Source organism: Anolis sagrei, chromosome 1, assembly GCF_037176765.1.
Source record: "Anolis sagrei isolate rAnoSag1 chromosome 1, rAnoSag1.mat, whole genome shotgun sequence".
In the NCBI taxonomy this organism is placed as follows: Eukaryota; Metazoa; Chordata; class Lepidosauria; order Squamata; family Dactyloidae; genus Anolis; species Anolis sagrei.
In genome coordinates, this window is record NC_090021.1 from 192,628,093 (window position 1) to 192,650,796 (window position 22,704).

The 22,704-nt window shown below is 38.3% G+C and overlaps 1 protein-coding gene across 1 annotated transcript in view; it reads left to right on the top strand.

The window, feature by feature from the left end:
• The window catches only part of LOC132767554 (dynein axonemal heavy chain 11-like), a 248,650-nt gene that overhangs the window by 45,362 nt on the left and 180,584 nt on the right, over positions 1–22,704 (top strand). Inside the window, exons 18-29 of the mRNA XM_060762691.2 lie at positions 46–162; positions 700–786; positions 2,350–2,508; positions 8,545–8,628; positions 10,485–10,643; positions 10,748–10,870; positions 12,571–12,693; positions 18,307–18,531; positions 18,730–18,821; positions 20,066–20,192; positions 20,286–20,435; positions 22,175–22,408. Coding sequence (XP_060618674.2) covers positions 46–162; positions 700–786; positions 2,350–2,508; positions 8,545–8,628; positions 10,485–10,643; positions 10,748–10,870; positions 12,571–12,693; positions 18,307–18,531; positions 18,730–18,821; positions 20,066–20,192; positions 20,286–20,435; positions 22,175–22,408 — 1,680 coding nt within the window. The remainder of the gene's footprint in view (positions 1–45; positions 163–699; positions 787–2,349; positions 2,509–8,544; positions 8,629–10,484; positions 10,644–10,747; positions 10,871–12,570; positions 12,694–18,306; positions 18,532–18,729; positions 18,822–20,065; positions 20,193–20,285; positions 20,436–22,174; positions 22,409–22,704) is intronic.

A 22,704-nucleotide genomic window follows, 5' to 3' on the forward strand; every position in this document is an offset into this window, starting at 1 on the left:
CTGGTTTGATATGCCACCAAACAAACAATATCTGTACGTTGTTAGGAATTACCTGAAAAGTGGAAGAATCTTAAAAAGATTGCCTTCACGGTGAAGCATGAAGTGGCTCCTCTACAGTCCAATGAAGTGTCTGTTATCAGAAGAAAATGTGTACTTTTTGAGGTGAGATCAGTTCTGTGCTGTGAACCGAATGATTTTTCGTTTTTTGTTCCGATAACAAGCTGGTAGCAAGCTTCACTGAACTGAAAAATTGTAAACTCTTAGAAAAGGCTGTCTAAAGATAACAATTCAATGTTTCTTGGTAATATATTCTGGATGAATCTGATAATTTAAAGCCCGGTTCACCTCAAATGGGAATGACGATTGCATCCTCTTTATCTTCAATTATGTCTAATCTGTTTCTAATTCCTACACGGTGCTGCTGTTGTCAGATCAAATGTAGATTTTGAATGTTTTATACTTATCCACTGGGAACAGGTGAGCTGTGTGTCAGGGTTATGCAGGCTGGAGCTAATAAAGTTTTAAGCAAATTTAAGAGAAATCAGAGTACTTAAACTGAAATGATTCAAGGTTCATGAGATGGAACACACTAAATGAATGGCAGCCAAGGAAAAGTTAAATCGTCTCAATGGATCACTTATTTAACCTTTAGCTTAACTTCAGATATATATATATATATTTGTGTACTGTGTCTTTCAGGTTAAACAGCAAGAGTTTAGAAATAGATTTAAAAATGAAGTCGTCTTTAGATTTGATGCTGAGGATCCTTATACATCAATTGATAAGGTAACAAAACATCTCACTAAGACGTTTTAAAACAGATATAACTAGCAACAACATAAAAATAAATATATTTAACAACAAGACTGTTAATATTTTTATTGACTTGATTTTTTTGCCATTAAGAGCGATCGAACACATTAAGATTTAGTAGGGTGAAAACTTTCCTGGTATGAAAAGGCACAGCCAGTTGAATTTTCTGTGTTATACAGAATACAGTTGTTTTGTCAAATGAACAAGAACAAAAAAGGCAGAAATCTTTACTAAAGAGTTATTTTTATTAATTTATTTACCACATTTATATCTTGCCCTTTTCAACCCCGAAGGGGACTCAGAGTGGCCTTACAAAGGCAACAATTCAATGCCATATATGAATACATTGGTAAATAAGCAAAAATGTTAAAAACAAAACCATTAAAAACATAGCATTAAAACATCAATTCAAAACACATGATCCGAGATGTCATTATATTAATTTTTGGTCTCATATTGGACTATTCTAGTTATGTTTGAAGTCTCAGGGAAAATTCTATCAGGACTCAAAACCTGAAGCTGTATACTGTAGGGTTTTCCATTAGTCAGTTTTGCAAGATTGATTCCAAAACAGTGTTTGCAGGAAAGATTCTGAAAGGTCGCTCTTTGCTCCTTGTGACATAGCATTTCCAAAATGCAAGCTTAAACACACATCAGTGATTAGGCCTGGAAATCTTTTTTCAATCAGTAGAATAGAAGGGAAAGAAAGAAAGAAAGAAAGAAAGAAAGAAAGAAAGAAAAGGGGTAAAAGGAAAAGCAGAGCCTCATCTGGAATTAGGAAATAGAAATAGATTGTATTGTATTCAGGGTGCAAAAATGCCATACATGTGTATTCTTCAGTTCTAATGTGGAGTCGAATGCCTATGATGAATGAAAACAAAAAATTAAATGAATTTAAAATGACTGAATGAATGTTCTTAATTCAGTAATCAAGAAATTGAATTCATTTAAAGTATCCATGCAAACAGTGCACGGATACACACTGAAATCTATCCCTAAAACAGATTTGAACTTGATCTTTACCTTTACTGTGTCACTTCAGAGCAGAGGAAGACAACTGTATGGGCTACAAGGGTCAAATTTGCCCCTGGCCTCCTAAAAACTATCTTTTGCCTCAAATGTCCCTCTCAAAATTGAGTGATATCTTTTGTGGCTTCAGGGGCCACAAGTGGAGTCCAGGGTTTATAAGGGGCCACACTATGACCACCTTTGGTTTGAGGAATATGGCGTATTAGAATATCTATATATCGTCCTGTATATTTTGGTCTTTGAGAATAAAATCTGATTACTATGTTTTTTTATTAAACAAACACCCTGGTTGATTTCTTGAATAGTGTGCCTGTAATAATGTCCTCATATGGGCAAGCCTAGTATAAACTAACCATTAGCTGTGTTTTTCCACAACATCCATTCATAACAGAGTAGAGTAGAGGCAAAGTATTTATCTGAGAATCCATACTTTTGATCTTGCAAATGTGTAAGCAAAATTCTCAGGTGTTTTTGCTTAGTAAGTTATTCACAATGGCATCCTTGCAGACTCACAAAGCCATTGCAAAGCTGGAGGCAGAAATGAAAAAGCTACAGGAAACAGCAGACCTTTTTGAAGTAACTGTACCAGAATACAAGCAGCTCAAGCAGTGTCGTACCGATGCCATCTTAGTAAAGTCTGTCTGGGATATGGTGGTGTTTGTCCAGGTAAGGACTCAACTTTGCAATTTTCACTGACTAAAAAGGAAATAAGGTATTTCTGCAAAAGTATGCCTGGGCAGAATGAAGCTATACATAGCTTATTTGTGAAAGGATAATTCCTGTGTTGGTTTTGTCCATGTTTTTTGTGTTCAGAGAGACGATGGGTCCTGCCCCTCACATATTCCCTATACTTATTTGTTCTTGCTGAATAGTACTCAGATTGTCAGCTGGGGCAGCATTAGGGGCAGCTGGAGATATCTTGCAGCTTAAAAGAATTATCTCAAGCCAAGGTACAAGTACCCAAGGCTAGCCAAATTATTTTGGCTCTTGAGACAGGGAAAAACCCCACAAGTATTTTTATCGCATTTTTGCAGTATAAAATACCAAAAAAACAAACCAGCAAAAAGTTCCCAAGAGCTTGTCTATGTCAGCCAAAAAATACAAAGTGGCGTGAAGTCACTACCGCATGTTTACATGGCATCCAGGGACTTCTAGTCTTTAACAATTGGTAAACTAGGTAGAACTGGTTTAGCTGCCTACTAAGGAAAACTGGAGAATGTTCTGAAGTTTCAGCCCCATATTTTGGAGATAATATAGACAATACAAGTGACTCCAATAAAAACCAGTCTGCTGTCCACATGGGCCGGTGCCTCCCTCCGCCCTTTCCTTATGCTTCTAAACACAAAGAAAAGGGCAGAGATTGAACCCATGTCACCATTGCTACTCCAGATGAATACAGAACTCCTGAGATCTCCTGGCCTTTGTATATGCTTCATGCTGACATCAGCAGAAGTACCAGGGTGAAAGGGAGGATCACCCCCTTTTACTTCCTGGTTTTGATAGTGCCTCTACTGATGTCAACATGGGGCACCTGCAACGGTCAGGCGATTTTCTTGATTTCTGGAGCTGTCCAGTATTGGAAATGGTGACAGGGAAGGTTAGGTGGCTGTCCAGCTGGGTTGAATTGGTTTCAACCCAACTGAACCATGTTCCGCCCTACCGCTGCCACAGATCAGAAAAAGAGGATATAAACATTTCCAGTGCCAGTCCAGAGTATTTTTGCTCCATGATGGCCCTGAAATAATTGGTCAGTGTAGCCAAGCCCATAGTCATCAATTTGCTGCCCCTTCATGACACTCAGTCTGTTAATTGCCTCACTCTGGCTAATAGTAGTGCCTATTCTGGTAAGACTATGCCTTCCCCAATACTTGAAATATTTTGATTATCAGAGAAGGTGAAGACCGAATCTGGAACCCAGCTGTGATGCTTACTACTGAGTTATGCTCTCTCCCAAATACCTCTGAAGATGTGGATAAATAAACCTAGAGCCAGTAGATGTTGGCCTTGGTTCATAGTTTTTGAGTTATTCACTTGATAAAAGAAGGGAGAATTGTCTGGTGGGAATTATGGTCTGAATAAGTTTGAAACAGACTTCTCTCATTTCGCACTGATAGAAGAAAGTATATCCCAGAAAATTAATCCCGTTCATTTTCTGCTTTATGCCATATGGCCACTGCATGTATGAAAATGTTAACTTATTTATGTACACGTGACTCAAATGAATAAAGCACATAGAAACAATGCTAAGAGAAACCAGATGCTAGGAAATAACAGAAACATTCTGTCTCATGATCCTCTGCCTCTAATGTTCCAATCACTTCCATTTTATGTAAATTTAAAGAGACTAAAATAATGTCATTGAAAAAGTATTAAAAGGGGAGGCTTCTTTGCCAGGATTTGAAGAGACCACATCATATTTAATTTAACATCACACATAGAAAAAGTAGTCTGCAAGGGAACTACCTCACAGTGGTGATGGTTAGCTCCCAAGTCAGCACTGAATCTCTTCCAGACTTTGAAGAACCTATCAAAAGTGCTGAACTCTATTCTTAAATAGATTTAACAATTTGGACAGCTCCTTTGAAACCATCACAAACCTGTAATGGATTCATTGTATTGCAGATCTGGAAGCCAGGATCTACCACTAATCCTTCATTCCAATGGAAGGGATCCATTAATGCAGGGGTCCCCAAACTACGGCCCGTGGGCCGTATACGGCCCGCTGAGGGCATTTCTCTGGCCTGTGCGGCCTGGCCTGGCCACGCCCACCTGGCGCCGCCGCTCCATCAATTGCGGACACCCTCTGCTCTGGCTGCTCTGCCTGTGTGGGAGGGAGAAGCCTCCCAGGTGGGTCCTCTGCAGAGCAGAGCGGCTGGAGCAGAGGGTGTCCACAATTGACGGAGCGGCGCTGGGTGGGCGTGGCCAGGGAACGCTGGCGTGGTGAAGGCCGGTGAACTACAACTCCAAAACTCAAGGTCAATGCCCACTAAACCCAGTATTTTCTGTTGTTCATGGGAGTTCTGTATACCAAGACTGGTTCAATTCCATCATTGGTGGAGTTCAGAATGCTCTTTGATTGAACTATAAATCTCAGCAAATACAACCCCCAAACGCCACCAGTGTTCACATTTGGACATATTGAGTATCAGTGCCAAGTCTGGTCCAGATCTATAATTGAGTCCACAGTGATTTATGGAGGCAGGTGAACTACAACTCCAAAACCAAAGGACACTGCCCACCAAACCCTTCCAGTATTTTCTGTTGGTCATGGGAGAACTGTGTGCCAAGTTTGGTTCAATTCCACCTTAGATGGGGTTCAGAATGCTCTTTGATTGTAGGTGAACTATAAATCCCAGCAACTACAACTCCCAAATGTCAAGATTCTATTTTCCCCAAACTCCACTAGTGTTCAAATTTGGGCATATTGAGTATTTGTGCCAAGTTTGATCCCGATCCATCATTGTTTGAGTCCACAATGATCTCTGAATGTAGGTGAACTACAACTCCAAAACGAAAGGACACTGCCCACCAAACCCTTCCAGTATTTTCAGTTGGTCATGGGAGAAATGTGTGCCAAGTTTGGTTCAATTCCATCGTTGGTGGGGTTCAAAATGCTCTGTGATTGTAGTTGAACTATAAATCCCAACAACTACAACTCCCAAATGACAAAATCAATTTTTTGTGTGAAGGACATACATTGGGTTGGGTGTCTTGTGTCCAAAATTGGTGTCAATTCGTCCAGTGGTTTTTGAGTTCTGTTAATCCCACAAATGAACATTATATTTTTATTTATATAGAAGTGTGAGTTTTTGTTTTTTTGATTTTTGGGGGGGGGGGGGGAGGGTTGCTGTGCAAATAATATATGTGCAGAGTGCATAGGAATTCATTCATGTTTTTTTTTTTCAAATTATAATCTGGTCCTTCAACAGTTTGTGGGACTGTGACTCGGCCCTCTGTTCAAAACGTTTGGGGACCCCTGCATTAATGGATGTCTTTTCCATTAAATTGCCATAGCACATGTTGGGTTACAAATAAACAAACAAGCCAAACAAACTTTCAATTTTTTTTACAAAAATATATATTTGTCTGTTTTTTTAATCTTTCCCAGTTCTTATTCTGTTAGACTTGTAAACCTTTACAATACTACATCAGATTTTATGGTACATAATGACCTTGAGTAGAATTTGCAAACTGTCGGCTAATGAACAGGATTATGTGTGTGTATGTGTATCTGTGTATGTTGTGGTAACTTTGAAAATTAAAAATAGAAATGCTAAAGCTGCAATGTGAAGACTCCCACATGAGGGCAGATACTCATATGTTGAGCCAGCTGCTGCTAGCAGTCCTACAATTTATACTGAGTTTCTTCATGCTGCATTCCACTATTTAACCACTGATGGAAAAATAGTGAAAGAGGGAATTGTCTAAATCAGTGGTTCTCAACCTGTGGGTCCCCAGGCATTTTGGCCTACAACTCCCAGAAATTCCAGCCAGTTTAGCAGCTGTTAGGATTTCTGGGAGTTGAAGGCAAAAACATGGGGACCCACAGGTTGGGGACCCACAGGTTGAGAACCACTGGGCTAAATAAACTCACAGATAATTGGACATGGGCACTGTTTCTTGGATCCAAAATAGACGCTCCAGTCATAACAATGCAGGAAACTGCTTTATATACTAAGCCAGGCTCTAGTTTAGGACTGGGCAACATGTGTTGGATTGCCACACCCATCAACCCTAGGTGGTATGGTATGAGGACTGATAGGAGTTGCAGCCAATAGCAACTGATAAAGGATGTCATTGTCCACATCTAATCTGTACTGATTTGCAGTTATTATAATTAAAAACAATCTACAAAATTGTTGGAGGTGCAATAAGGAACCTGGGGCATATATTCATTTATGGTGGAAAGTGAAAAGATTTTTTAAAATTGGGAAAAATATTTGTTGAAATTAATGACATACTATTGATTAATCTACAATTTTATTTTCAAAACATAGCACTTCTACTAAATTTTGTAGATATAAGATTAAAATGGCAAAAGAAAGCAACAATAGTTATTATTGTTGCTTCTTTAAGATTAGTTATAGACAAAAATGGAAAGAAAATTATGTATACAAAATTGATAATTGGTACAAAGAGATGTGGAACATTGCAATAAATGATAAAGTGACTTGTTAAATAAAAAATAAAACAGAATTAACAAAAAAAAGCAATGATTTTGAGACAATATGGGGTGGGTTCTTAGAATATATATTTGTCAACAAAAAAGGAATAAAGCCAAATCAACACATATTAGCATTTTGGAGAAATCAATTTAAGAATAATTAATATTGAGGATGAACAAATGTCCCATGGGTGTTGGGTGCACATAGAGATTAAATGTATTAAAATATATGATTAATTGTTTAACTGTTTTATTGTATGTTTTGTATTAATGTTAGCTAGATATCTCAATTTCTAACAGACTAGAGGGAAATGGAAATGCCCTGTTCCATACCGGTGAACTCTTTTCCACTCATAGAAGCAAAGTTAGAAACCATTTTGGTCACTGTGTTAGTGTACTGAGTATGTACACAGAGTCCCACAGCAGTAATTTCCCAATATACCTGCATCTGTATTTAAAGCATTACTGCTCAGGGTAGGATTGACTGGAAAGATTACTTCAAAGGATAAATCTCACTTCTTGTCCTTTCCCTGTCCTTCCTTCCTTTGCCACTAACCTGATTGATCCAATCAATACTAGAAGTAAATCTATTCCATCCATGATGTAGAAGCTGTGTTCTCCAGTTATTTTTCCCCTAACTCTGAATCTTACAAGCAGCTGAAATTAGATATGTGTTTGTTGTTATGGATCATGAAGATACTCTCAACACTAGAAGAAGAGCTCTGAATCTAGAAAAATGATAAGTAGACCTGCTACTGGCCAAGAATTAATCCCATTATTCCTCAGTGAGTCTTTTAGGATGCAAGACTAAACACTTCAGGTAACCTTTTGCTAGGTACATCAATATCTACTTCATAGTGGGACAGGTCTCCCCTTCTGTGTTATAGATCATATATGAGTCTTTGATGTTTAGGAGATATTAAGGAAGAGCAAATACTCTTAAAACAGAGTTATTCGTTTTTTTCTTTCTTTGACAAATTAAACTCAAATGTATCTGAAAGAATACCTTTGAACCTTGCTGCGAATCATGCTCCTACCTGAGGAGGCACCCTGATGTTAACATTTAATGAAAATCAAGGAAACGAACAAGCAGAACTTTATGGTTTTTATTTTCCATTTCCTTCTCTTAACACAATGGGAGTGAGGTTGGCAAGACAGATAAATGCCTTTGAGAAAAGGAAAGTAAGAGGAAAGGCTCTCTAGGAAATGATTAAAACATCAACCTCTTTTTCCCAGCTTTTGATGAGAGAGCATCTTACTGAATGTGAAAATTCTGTGTCTGGAAAAGCAATGTGAAATATGAATCTGACCAGTGTTTTCTCTCGTAAATGTGAGTGAGATTTTCTAGCAACCAGAATGAAGAATATAGATATCCTCTTAGATTAGATTTCAGCCTCAGTGGGTTTTAGATTTTGAAATCCATTTTGTAGCCTTTGTACATTACATACATATTTATATATAGAATCTGCAGTAGAGTCTGAAAACTCTCCTGCATTTTAAAATGTCACAGAAAGTGTCAGAGGACTTTCCTTCCCCAGATGAGCATTAAAGACTGGATGAAAACCCCTTGGAAGCAAATTAATGTGGAACAGATGGATGTGGATCTCCGAAGATTTACAAAGGTGATTCTCTCCCATACCTCATGGCTATATGGTATTTAAATACAGTATGTAAAATATTTACCAGTTTAACAAGTCAATTCTGCAAACATTAACTTTAGTAGAGCATACTGTAGCTAAAGTTGTACTCAGTACCTGATAAACTATTCAGAAGCACAGCTATTTTTAGGACAGTGACAGAGGGTCATGGAAAGTGAAGTATTCTCCCCTGGCGGGGGTTGCTTAATATTGCCATATATAGAGTAAGATTTGTGTTCATATAATGTTTGGTGTAAGATTGGCTTATTGCCCTTTGCAGAATGCAAAAGGGCATGCCAGAGAGAAGATTTTTTTGTGTGTCAGGAGTGGCTTGAAAAACTGCAAGTGGCTTCTGGTTTGAGAAAATTGGCTATCTGCAAAGACATTGCCCAGAGGATGCCAGGATGTTTTACCATCCTGTGGGAGGCTCCTCTCATATCCCCACATGAGAACCTGGAGCTGACAGACAGGATTTCACCCCGCTCCATAGATTTGAACCACTGATCTGTTGGTCAGCAGTCCTGCTGGCACAGGGTTTAACCCACTGAGCCACCAGAAGCTCCATAGAGAGAAGATATACAGTATATCGTGTTGCAAGACAAACAAGTGGATGATATATATGTACTGTACATATGTATCAACTTCTGGATAATACTTTGTGTATCCTACAAGAGTCAATAGTCTTGGGAATTGAAGAGAATGGTAGTATCTCTATAGGTTAGCTATTATATGTATTATGAACCTATCCCTGAACTAGTCAATCAAGAAGCACCTTACATTTAGACCTCAGTTTAGACCTTCCAGTTTCTACATCTAACATTTCTTTACCCAGGTTCTGCCCTGACTACAGTAAAGCCGTTGTGTATGGCCCTGAAAATGGCTGACAATCATTAGTCACATATCCTCCAACATTTCTCAGTTGAAAAGTGGGCAACATTAGCATGTAGTCAAGATGGGAAAAGTTATTAAGAAGGAGGAATCAACACAAGTTAGGAGATGCTACAGTAGTTTGCTTTGGCCCGGGTCTGCTGGGAAGAGCAGGATGGACCTCTACGTCTTCTCTCACTGCTGGTATTAATTGAATGCAACCTACTTTAATACTTCGAATTCAATTTTCAGGAAGAGAAATAAGTTGAGGATAGAAGGGGGAAGTGGGAGGAGGAGAGATAAACTTGGTCATCTTCACAACAGCTGAAAAAGCGGTACAGCAGAGGATTAATAGGGACTCTTCCTACCAAACTGAGACAGTTGAAGAGTATGTATTTAAAGATATATATATAATTATTGAATCACCTTTTAGTTTTTTAAAGAAAGTACCTATACCTGTAGCTGAAGCTGTCCATTGCATTCATGCCACATCGGCAGATTTACTATAGTATATTTTGCCAAACACAATGCAAGCAGGAGGAAGTTAGGATTGTGTTTGCTTGCCTTGCTTTCAGTCCCCATGTATTACTCAGATTCTTTTGCACGCAGCCTTTTCATACACATTGTCACTCCATGCATTGCCACAGGAGGTAGCTTTTGCATTTACCTATGTATATGTCCAGAGTTCATGCAGACGTAGGCATGATCTCAGTCCTTCCATGTACTACATTTCCTCTGTTATGGTCAACTGAAAAATGCTTTAGTCAGGATTACTGAGATGAAGTTGTAATAGTCCACATTGTTCAACGCTTTCTCTAATGAAGAAATAAGGGTGATATTTGGATAGTTCAGAGTCATGAAGTCTGGCCCACTTGACAAAACACAGATATTAGCCTTGAAATCAGTATTGTCTTTGACTTCTACCTCACATTAGTTCTCCATCTATTTCTTTTCATGGTTCCTGGCCTATAAAGGATATGAAGACTTTGGATAAAGAAGTACGGATTTGGGATGTCTATATAGGTTTAGAATCAACTGTTAAGAATTTGTTAACATCCTTAAGAGCTGTGAATGAACTCCAGAATGCTGCAGTTCGGAAAAGACACTGGCAACAACTTATGGCTGCAACAGGGGTATTACTTTTTGGTTTTGCACATGAAAAGTTTATGCTGATTGTGTGATCAAGGACCAAAGTTTATCCTAAGGAGAAAATAATTTATTTCACTTCAATTTCTAGGTATGTTTTGTCATGAATGAAGAAACCACGCTAGGGGAACTTTTTGCTCTTCAACTCCACAGGGTAGAAGATGAGGTTAAAAATATTGTGGACAAAGCTGTGAAGGAAATGGCAATAGAAAAGGTACCGTATAACATTGTCAATGAGTTTCAAGTGACAAGTGTTTAAATAAGAAGTAGGCTAAATTCTTTATTACAATGGGTTCCTTCTACATAATAGGAGTATAGTGTCTAGATCAGGGGTCCTCAAACTAAGGCCCGAGGGCCAGATACAGCCCTCCAAGGTCATTTACCCGACCCTCACTCAGGGTTAACCTAAGTCTGAAATGACTTGAAAGCACACAACAACAAAAAATATTATTTATTTATTATTTACGGCACTTTTATCCCGCCCTTTTCAACCCGAAGGCAACTCTGGGCGGCACACAGACCGGCAACAATTAGATGCCGCATATATCTACATATATCAGTTAAAATCAATTAAGATACATCCTAAAGTCCATATAAAAATCATAGAAGCTATAAAAACTATAAAAATCTATAACAAACAATGTCTTCCAGTCCAATTCCTATCTCATCAGCCAAAAGCAGGCCCACACTTCCCACTGAAATACTAATAAATTTCTATTTGTTAAAATTGTTCTTCATTTTAATTATTGTATTGTTTTTAAGTGTTTCTTTGCACTACAAATAAGATATGTGCACTGTGCATAGGAATTCATTCATGTTTGTTTCAAATTATAATCCGGCCCTCTAACAGTTTGAGGGACTGTGACCTGGCCCTCTGTTTAAGAAATTGGTGGACCCCTGATCTAGATTGAGGGAAGTAATAGTCCCACTCTATTCTGCTTTGGTCCGACCTCACTTGAAATACTTATTCCAGTTAGGGGTACCACAATACAAAAAGGATATTGACAAGCTAGAACATGTACAGAGAAGGACAATCAAAATGGTAAAAGATCTGAAAGCCAGGTCTTATGAGGGATGGCTAAGAGTATAAAGATAAAGGAAAAGGTTTCCCCTGATATTAAGTCTAGTCATGTCTGACTCTGGGAAGTTGGTGCTCATCTCCATTTCTAAGGTGAAGAGCCAGCATTGTCTGTAAACACCTCCAGGGTCATGTTGCTGGCATGACTGCAAGGAGCACTGTTACCTTCCCACTGGAGTGGTACCTATTGATCTACTCACATTTGCATATATAGTTGTATATGTTTATAGGTTTATAGGTATATATAGTTGTATATGTTTATCTTGGGGAAAAAAACCATATTTTCCCCCAAGATAAGCATATATGCCTAAGGGTATATACAGTTGTATATGTTTATCTTGGACAAAAAGAGTGGGAGGGGACATGAGAGCCATGTTTAAATATCTGAAAGGATGTCACATTGAGGAGAAGCCAAGCTTCTGTTCTGCTGCTTTGGAGACTAGGACACAGGGCAATGGATTCAAATAACAGGGAAAAAAGATTCCATGTAAATATTAGGACGAACTTCCTGATGGTAAGAGTGGAATGTGCTGCCTTTGAGTGCAATGGAGTCTCCTTCTCTGGAGGTTTTCAAGCAGAGGCTGGAACGCCATCTGTTAAGAGTGCTCAAGCCTCCCCCCCCCCTTTCCCGGCTACATGCCTGCCTATTACTATCATGGCTTCATCCAGTGGAATTCTGGAGAAAGCAAAGTAAGGTTATTAAGAATTATTAGAAAACCACAAAGCCCAGATTTTATAGGAGGCAGCCTTGGTATAAATTGTGTTTGTAGAGTGATGGGAATCAAGGCAGCACCTGCAGAAGAACTGTTGCTGCTTGATGTTTTTCCCTTCCACAGGTGCTGATAGAAATCCATCAAACATGGAGTGTAATGGATTTCTCATATGAACAACATCACAGCACAGGAACACCACTGTTGAAATCAGATGAAAACCTAATAGAAACGCTAGAAGACAATCAGGTAATAAATTCAAGATTGTCAAGGCTTCTAGTATGTTTTGCTACAAAAATATTGAATGAAAGTCTTAAAATTTGGACACTGTGCCTTTTGTCATCACCTGATAATGACCAATAATCTTGACAAGTCCCACTTGCAACACTATAAATCCCACTACTGAAAAGAGGTAGAACCTGTCATTTAAATTTTCCTTCTATCCCTGATCCTTTCCTAGTTTTGGAGCAGTTGTTGAGAATTTTTGTTCCTTCCCACAGATTTTTTTTTTAAAATTAGGTCCTCAAGACATGTCACATTTTTCACGAAACATATAGATTTGTATGTACCTTCCCAGTGATTAAAGCATAGCTGTGCACTTTCTTCATATATTCTCACATTTAGTTATTCACATTTTTCAGATGTAAGAGTTTTTTTTCTCCATTTGGAAAATGCTGCAAGTGTCAAAAACAGGCAGATTTCCTGACAGAAGTGTACTTCATTCCACTGTGGTCTCATGAGGATATTTTATACTGAAATACAGTGGGGTCTTGATATCTATTGAGTTTTGGTTCCAGAACCCCTGTGGATGTTAATGGGTGCTCAAGTTCCATTATACATAATGATATAGTAAAATAGTGTTTCCTATATAAAATGGCAAGATTAAGACTTGCTTTCTGGATTAAAAAAACTTTTCAGGCTGTGAATAGTTTTGAATCAGCAAGTACACAATCTGTAGATACAAAGGGGCTACTTTAGAAAATATGTTTCTTTTCCATATTTAAACAAATATTTATCGCCTGCTGAAGTAGCTTTTGGCATACCATGAAGAACTACCAGTCTTAGTTGGGATCTTCCATGTTGGTGGAACAATTCCATGTCTTGGTCTGAATTTTACAGGAACTATCTAAGGTCCTAAACCTTGTGGCAGACCAGCTTCAGCACTTTAGACAGCACTTATAAAGTCAAATCCAGGCTAATTTTATTCTTCATTAACATGGAACCATGAGATGCCAGCATAGGAGGAAAAGGATGATGTTGATGCTGCCATCACTGTAGAAGCTGCAGTGAAAAACAAAACAAAACAACAACAATGACAACAATAACAATCCAGAGCAGAAGAGAAAACTGGCGAAAGAAGGCCCTCCATGGACAGTTCCTGGGAAAAATTGAGAACCAAATTGACAAAATAAAAGCATGGTTGTGGCTCACAAGTGGAACTTTGAAAAAGGAGATGGAGGGCCTGGTTCTGGCAGTCCAAGAACAAGTCATTCGAACCAATGCCATCAAAGCCAGAATTGAAAAGTTGATGACAGACCCCAAATGTAGACTCTGCAAGGAAGTAGATGAAACAAGAGATCACATCCTCAGCTACTGCAAGAAGATCGCGCAGACAGATTACGGGTAGAGGCAGAACACTGTTGCTCAGATGATTCATTGGAACTTGTGCCATAAATGCCGCCTGCCAGTGACAAAGAACTGGTGGGATCACAAGCCAAAAAAAGTTACAGAAAATGAACACGTCAAACTCCTCTGGGACTTCCGAATTCAGACAGACAGAGTTTTGGAGCATAACACTCCTTTTGAACGATCGTGTTCAAAAACGAAGTATGGAGCATCAGTGTTGCAATCCCAGGCGACAGCAGGATTGCAGAGAAACAACTGGAAAAGCTGACACGATATGAGGATTTAAAGATTGAATTGCTAAGACTCTGGCACAAGCCAGTAAAGGTGGTCCCAGTGGTGATCGGCATACTGAGTGCAGTGCCTAAAGATCTTGGCCTGCACTTAAACACAATCAGTGCTGACAAAATTACCATCTGCCAGCTGCAGAAGGCCACCTTACTAGGATTTGCACACATTATTCGCTGATACATCACACAGTCCTAGACACTTGGGAAGGGTCCAACATGTGATCCAATACAGCAGCCAGCAGAGTGATCTTGTCTGCTGTGGACTCATCTGGACTCATCTGTGGACAATAATAATAACTTTATTCTTGTATCCCACCATCATCTCCCCAAAAAGTGCCTAAAAACAGAACATAAAATAAGACACAATACAAAATAAAATAGAATAAAACATAAAGGCATATAAAACAACAACTTAAGACTCAATAAAACAGCGCTTAATAACCAATGGTGATAAACTACTGTAAACGTGGCCAGGCTGTAAACAATAGGACAAGGAAATGGGATAAGTGTAAAGCTGTAACCATGGAACGAGGGCATGGGATAAAGTCAATGCTGTGTAGAACAACTAGGGAGTAGGCATTTTCAAAAGCTTTTTTTGAATAGCCAGAAAGATCTGAAAAAGGCCCCATTGCCACATATTATTCCAGATGTGGCTTTTCGGATCCTGGCCCTTATTTTGCAGAACTATTTGAGCTATTATATGGAATAGACAGTAAAGACTCTGTTATCATTTCAGGCAAGAGGCATTTTATTTTGGATGAACACAAGATTAGTTTTACAGTGCATTGCCCACCTCTAAAGTACTAAGGATGAAATATATTAACATGATTGTAAGCCATTGGAAGGATTCCTCGGGCATTTTAAATGGACCTTGTAGAATTTCCACATACATTTTATGATACATAGAGAAGAATGCCAATTGCTGCATTGAATTAAGTATTAATTTGTTTTAATCCACAATTTAGCCTTCCTGCTTTCTAATCTTTACCACAGTTCTAAATATTTGTCAAGCATAAGTATATATGTGTGTGTGTTTGTACATGCGCATTGATGGAAAAGGGAGGGGTAGAGACAAAGAGTGAGACTTAGGTGTATCTCTCCACATTGATGGAGAGGGGAAGAGTAGAGACCTGAAGGGTAAGACTTGTGGTTGCATATCTCCAGATAGTGCCGTTTCATACTTCTTTAGCTAGCATGGTTTTATCCTATAAAACCTTAATATTAGTAATTTGAGCTTTAGTATACCTTTCCAAACCACAGCACTAAAACTTCCCAATGGAGAATTCTTTGTTATTGTATCTTTATTAGATAATTTATAATATAATAAAATACAGTGAAAAGGATTAACAATATACAAACAAAAGGAAAGAATAATAAGAAAAGTCATAAAAAGGAAGAGCAACAAAGAACAGAAAGAAAAGAATTTACATTTGATCTCTAACTTTCCTAATGACGATTATACATCCTATTATATAAAATAATTTCTCCCACTATAATTACTATTCATATACTTCTACAGTATAACCAAACCTATTAATTATCAAAACCTACAGTTAACATATTATTCTCCCTTTTTTTTCTGCAAGAGGACGATCAATGGTTTCCAGTCTTTTGAAAATGTTGCCACTGACTTGACTCTAATCAGTGCTATTAATTTGTCTCTTTTGGCTAGGTCAGTCATTTTCAACAACCACTCCACATTTGTTAAAATTATGTTATTTTTCCATTTCTGTACATACACTAATTTGCAGCCATGGTCATGTATCATTGCAGTCTTCCATGTGTCTCTTGCATTTGGTTATCTATCATTCTCAATAAAAAACAATTCCGGTTTCAATTGGATGTTAACATTAAAAATCCTCTAAATCAAATTATATATTTCATTCTATTTTTTTTAGCCTTCCTACATGTCTTCCACATGTGGCAGAATGTCCCAACTGGATATTCACATTTCCACATGTATCTGAACTCCCTTCATGCATGTCGGTTATTTTCTCTGGAGTGAAATACCACTGATACGTCATTTTATAAACTATCCTTAAGTTCATAACATAATGTAAATTTCAATTCTTTTGACCACATTTTCCCCATCCTTCCATCTGTATATTATAATTTTGAACTCACTTCATCATACAATCTTTCGCTTGTTCTTCTTCCAAGTCCATATCTAACAAAACTTGCCTATCATATGTTCATCCTCCACACAGAACTGCATCCCAAATTCAGATTTACTCTTTTGAAAGTTTTTTATTTATTCATTTCAAATATTTCCCTATATGAATACCACTGAAAACTATAACTCTCTCACAAGTTTCCTGAACAATTTTCCAAAGATCTTTATTTCTTTTTTGCTTTTATTTTAATTCAGTAAAAAGCCTCTTATATTGACACTCATTGAGGTTTCATGGGGCATAACCATGGCCTGTGTCTATTCCATATTCTTAACAATATATTTCTCAGTAAACAATGCATTTACTTTAGTCTTTTTGTACAATAAATATCCATCCCTGCGAAACATGAGGACATACCTGTACAAGTCTACCCAGCCCAGAATTCTAAGTAACTCACCAAATTAGAAATACCATATTTTCTAAAATGTAATTTTAGAAAATTTTCTGAAATGTAGCAACAGAAGTCAAAGTGCTATAACTGTATGGTGTAAATAGAGTCTGACTGGCATTCTCTTGTTGGCATACAAATTCATAAGTTGTGGACAAATTATTCACCATAGAACAATAGAATATTCTGTTGACACTTTCAGAAGCAGCGTTGTACGTAAATCAGTGCTATGCACTGTGTTACATACTGCATATTAAACATTGTGGTTGTGTATTGCACATTGCACAATGGCACCCAGTCATTGATCTGTGTTGCTTAGTGTTGCATAGAACTGGTGCAAAGTACGAGTATCTCCATGGGTGATATTTATGTTTTGTTGAGGAGAGGTTGGACTGCATCCTCTGTGAGGTTAGATTGTATAGAACATTCATACACAATATTAAATTGCATTTAATAAGCTTATATTATTTATTCAATAACCATGCCTACGTCTGTTTGCAATATACCAATGTGAAGTCTCTAAAGATTAAAGAGCAGCCATTGTAAAGCAACAAATTTATTCAGAATTTGAGGAAAGTGAGTTCAGTGTGGGATCCTGGTGAAAACACAACTCTTAGGAAGAGAATTGAGATTTTCGAGTTGACACCCAATGCTGGAAAAATAACAACAACAGCAACACAACAACAACAACAACAACAACTTTATTTTTGTATCCCGCCTCCATCTCCCCGAAGTGACTTGGGGCGGCTTACATGGGGGCAAGCCCGAGGTTCAACATAGTTAAAATATAACAACAAAATTCATAAAAAACATTTCAACAGTATAAAAACAACCACACAAATACAATATATAGCCAACATCTAACAAGCTTCAATGGTCTGGGTAGTGCACTGAGTAGAGTTCGGGTGGGTGACTGGTGCAAATCACTTGCCAAAGGATAGGGTTAATGGACAAAGTGCTAAAGGCAGGTGACAAGATTAGAACCCGGGGGGGGGGGGGGGGTAGTGTAAGGAGGACACTATGTCTCTAAAAGAGAACAGTGGTAATGTGTAAGATCTAATTCCGACTTGAATTGGTAATCAGAATTATTTGGGGAACTATCTAATCAAAGGCACAGTGGGACATTCATGTTTTTAGTTCTTTTCGGAAGGTGGACAGGGTGCGTGCCAGTCTAATCCATACAAAACATAAGGACTGAATATTTTCAGTAGGAACACAAATCTAGTTGACAGCTGGAAAGGGCAATGAAGTACTCTGAAGGAGGACATTGCTGACTGACTAGAAAACTAAACAAGCTATTTGTTGTAAAGTCCACATTTTGGTATGACAATCATTGTTAAAATGATAGTACATGTAGTTGATAATATGATTTTTTTTTCAATACATGCAGGTTCAGCTACAAAACATCCTGATGAGTAAATATGTGGAATATTTTTTGGTGGAGGTGAGCAGTTGGCAGAAAAAATTAATGTTGGCAGATATGGTCATTTCAGTATGGCTGGAAGTGCAGAAAACTTGGGCTCACCTCCAGAGTATTTTCACAAATTCTGAAGATATCCGGAACCAGCTTGCAGAAGATGCAAAAAGATTTGAGGAGATTGATCAGGATTTTAAGGTATGAGGAAACATCCCAATGTTGTTTTCTTCAGATAAAGGAGTATATTTAGGAAGACTCTTGCTCAATTTGTGTTTATAGATTACCAAATTGAAATGCAATGCTCTTTCCAAAATATATTGGAATGTTCCATCTATCTATCTGTTCAAAAAGATTGTTTTTGTTTCCTTCCTTTTTAAAAACCCTTTGCGTGTTCAGGAACTTATGGCTGTGGTGGTGAAGACAAATAAAGTTGTAGAAGTAACCAACCAGATGGGACTGCTTGAAAAATTGGAAATTCTTCAACAAAGGTTTGATTTGAATGGTTCTAAGGGTGCTTTCAGACAGGCTAGAAATCTGCACCAAAGCAGGTTTAAAAATCCGGTTTAGCATGGATTTCTGACCCCACTCCCACCCAAAAACCTGGGCTTTCCTGAGGGAGGGGTGGCTTCATGCTATTCTGATTAAAATCAGAATGGCATGCAGCCACCCCGAAGCCCCCCAAATTTTCCCTAAAAAGTAAAACAACTTATGTGGCTGCCATAATGTTTCTCCTTGTGCTATGAGGGCTTGAGGAAATTATGCACCAAGAGATGGGAGTGGGGGGGGGGGGGGGAGGAAAATCCCCCCCCCCAGTTGCCTGGTGTGTCATTTCCTCGTGCTCTCCTGGCATGAGGAGGAACTTTATGGCAGCCAGGTAAGTTTTTCTTTACTTTTTAGTGGGGGAAATGGGAGGATGGGGGGAGAGGGTGGATGCCATCCTGGACTTTTGGGCTCTAGAAGTTTGGTATGGCAAATGGGGACTCATCCTGGAACTACCTGGAAGTGAGTCCCCAAAGGCCCAATATTCCATTAGACCCATGACTTTCAAGAAGGCCCACATCTAATGGGGTATCTAATTAATTTGGAATAACTTAGATTATTTCAAAGGAGTTCAGTTTTACTGGAGGTGTTGTTTGGATGCCTCCAGTAAAAAACCAAGGCAGGTCCTGGTTTTTGGGCCTGTCTGGATGGGCCCAAAAAGGGTACATAGTCTTCAGTGTCAAATCTGCTGTGATATTCTTGAAAGTACTTTGATATTTAATAAAGCTTGTAAAAGCTGAGCTGACCAGTATTTCTCAGACTGATGTGTAGTTGGAATTAAACTTCACATTTGATTGCATGCTCCAACATTGTGCTCAGTAAAGATACTAAAATATTTAAGAAATCTGTAATCTCAGAGAAAATACTGCATCTGATACAAGAAGTCTCCAGTTCAGGGGAATTCCTTTGTTAATAAATTTGTTTAGGATTGTAGGAGCGGCCATTCTAATTTAAGGAACCCATATTGCTCCAACTGCTGGAGAATACTAGTTCCCACGATCCCTTGCTGGCCTGGCCAATAGTGAAATATAATGGGAGAAGTAATTCATCAGCTTTTGCCCTGTTCTCAGGCATCCATATGCTTGGATTGTGATGTAAATAAGTAAAGAGTCAATTCTTACATTAGAAACAGCTTGTTTGCTTTTCTTCCTTCCTTTCTTCTATCCATCCATTTTGGGGTTTTTGTTTACAGGCTTACACTTTGTGAAAAATCTTTAGCTGACTATTTAGATGCTAAGAGACTCATTTTTCCAAGATTCTACTTTGTCTCTACTGTGGATTTATTAGAAATCATATCTAAAGGAACTCATCCTAAGCAGGTAAATATCTCTTTCCGAGCTTTTGCCTTACTTAATTCTCAGTGATAAATCACAGCTATGATATTATCAGCTTTTTGCAATGTGTGCTAACAGATTACCAGACACTTGGTGAAGCTGTTTGACAATGTGGCTGACCTTAAATTTGAGGAAAACAAAAATAAAGGCATACAAATGGCCATGGGGATGTACAGCAGAGAAGGAGAGTTTGTCCTCTTATCAGAGCAGTGTCCCTGTGAAGGACAGGTAAGTCTAGAGCGCATGTGTCAAACTCAAGGCCTGCCATGTCATTTTATGTGGCCCTCCAGATGCTGGTCTAGAACACTTGTATTTATCATTAGACATCATGACTAGAACTGATGGGAGTTGTGATACAGTAGCATCTAGAAGTTTGCAATTTGTTCTTTTTACTCAGAATAGTGGGCTTTGAATTCAGATACAAGGCTTGTGGATATGATGTCTGACTCTAAAATGTTCTTTAACCTAACCCCAACCTCAGAGCCACAAGGGCTGTTGGGTTGCAATTCCCCTTATTCCCAGTCCATATGGCGGATAATCAAAAGTGATGGGAGTTGTTCAATAAGATCTGCCACTAATTTAAAACCATATAAAGACATTTTAACATACCAATAAGAACAGAATTGTATCATGCATGCACACATACCATTAAAAGATTCAGTTTGCATTTTCTTCTTGTGTTTGTTTTATTTAGGCTTTGTTTGTACTTCTCACATGGAAATTCTAATTTTTGGTAGATCCTTTCTACTAACATACACCTTAGGCTATTCATTAAAATATGTATGCACATTAGTAAGCATTTTCCCAGTTGACCGAAGCATTTTGGACCCATTTCCCCAAATGCACACATTTTTGAAAGGTGGTCATGGAAAGAATAAAAGAATCCACCAGCCATGTTGTACTACTAATCACAAGAAAATAAAAGTTTGTTACAGTCTAAAATGGATATCTGAATGTGCAAACAAGCTGCTTTCTTGTCATTATCTCTCCTCATCCTCCTGCTGCCTTTACATTTGCCCTCTTAAACTCTGCTTCTTTTGGGGGTTACTTCCATGTCATGCTGATGCCCACTGTGTAAATTCAAGCTGTTAAATATCATAGATACCAGAATAAAGGAATGGTTGCAGAGAGTTCTTATAGGAATTGTTTTCCAATTGTGCTTCCATTTAGCCACTTCTGTGTCCATGGCTCTATCTGTTTACAGTCCTCATCAGCTATTTTGGGGTTTTAAAATTTGCACATGCATTGTAGCAATCTACACCAGCATACTGCAATGAACTTCCATGTTTTTCTTGAGTGCAGGGATATACAGTGACAGCGATATGAATCTGAACATTTTTGGGCAATCTTGGATTTTCAGTGCAACTTTATAATCCGTGTTTTGCAGCCAATGATGCAATTCAACATGCATTTTCAGCAAGTGTCATTGAGCCACTTCCCCCCCCCCCCCCCTTATCCCAGTTTCTCTCAGATTTTAGGGCCTTTGTAGAAGGGCCCATAGTGCTGTCATTATGTAGTGTGAAAAAGACCTAAATGGTAACAACCATCACAAACCTCTCATTAATCCAAATAATATTTTTATTTATAAATTCTGTTAGGAGAGGTTATTACAGAATAAGCACATATAAAACACAGTGTGTTGAAAAGAGTTTTCTGTGCCACATAAATATGTCTGTTTCTGTCTTCTGAGATTTTGCACAGCAAGCTTAGGAAACCTGTGACCCTTTAGATATTGTTGGATCTTTCCTGGATTTTGAAGACTCCAACAAAATGAGGAGAGCTACAAAGTTGTACTAGGTCTCCCTATCGCAAACCATTGAACCAAAATGAAGTTTTCAACAAAGCTAACTACATATCCATGCCAATGACTGGCCTGCGTATGTGAGGTGTGAATTTGGTATAAAAGCCACAAATGAAGCAGAATTCTTCCCATCACTTACGTTCATCTGTCTGTCTGTGTTCTTTAGGCAGAATGTTGGTTAAGCTGTTTAGAAGAAATTATGCATCAGACAATTAAGCAGAAAATAATGGATGCTGTGATAGCTTATGAGGATAAGCCACGAGATCAGTGGCTCTTTGACTATCCAGCCCAAGTGGCTTTGACTAGCAGTCAGATTTGGTGGGCTGCGGATGTCCGGATTACTTTTGAGCGGCTTGAAGAAGGGTTTGAAACTGCTTTAAAAGACTACAACCGCAAACAGGCAAGTATATGTGCCTCTTTGCCTCTGTGTCTCCCAACTCTGGCTAGTCTAGGCATGTACTTTAACACTGTATTGTTTTTAACTGAATAATATTTTAATAATTAGTGTAAATGAAAGTTACTGTTGTTTATATCATTTATGTCTAATGTCGGATATGTTAGATTTTTTGGGGGGACATGATCGCTTGTTTTATGTTTGTTATTTATGATGTGGATCTGGCATTTAATATTTGCCATCTTTGATTGTGACTCCGCCGAGTCCCCTGGGGGAGAGAGGGCAGAATATAAATAAAGTTA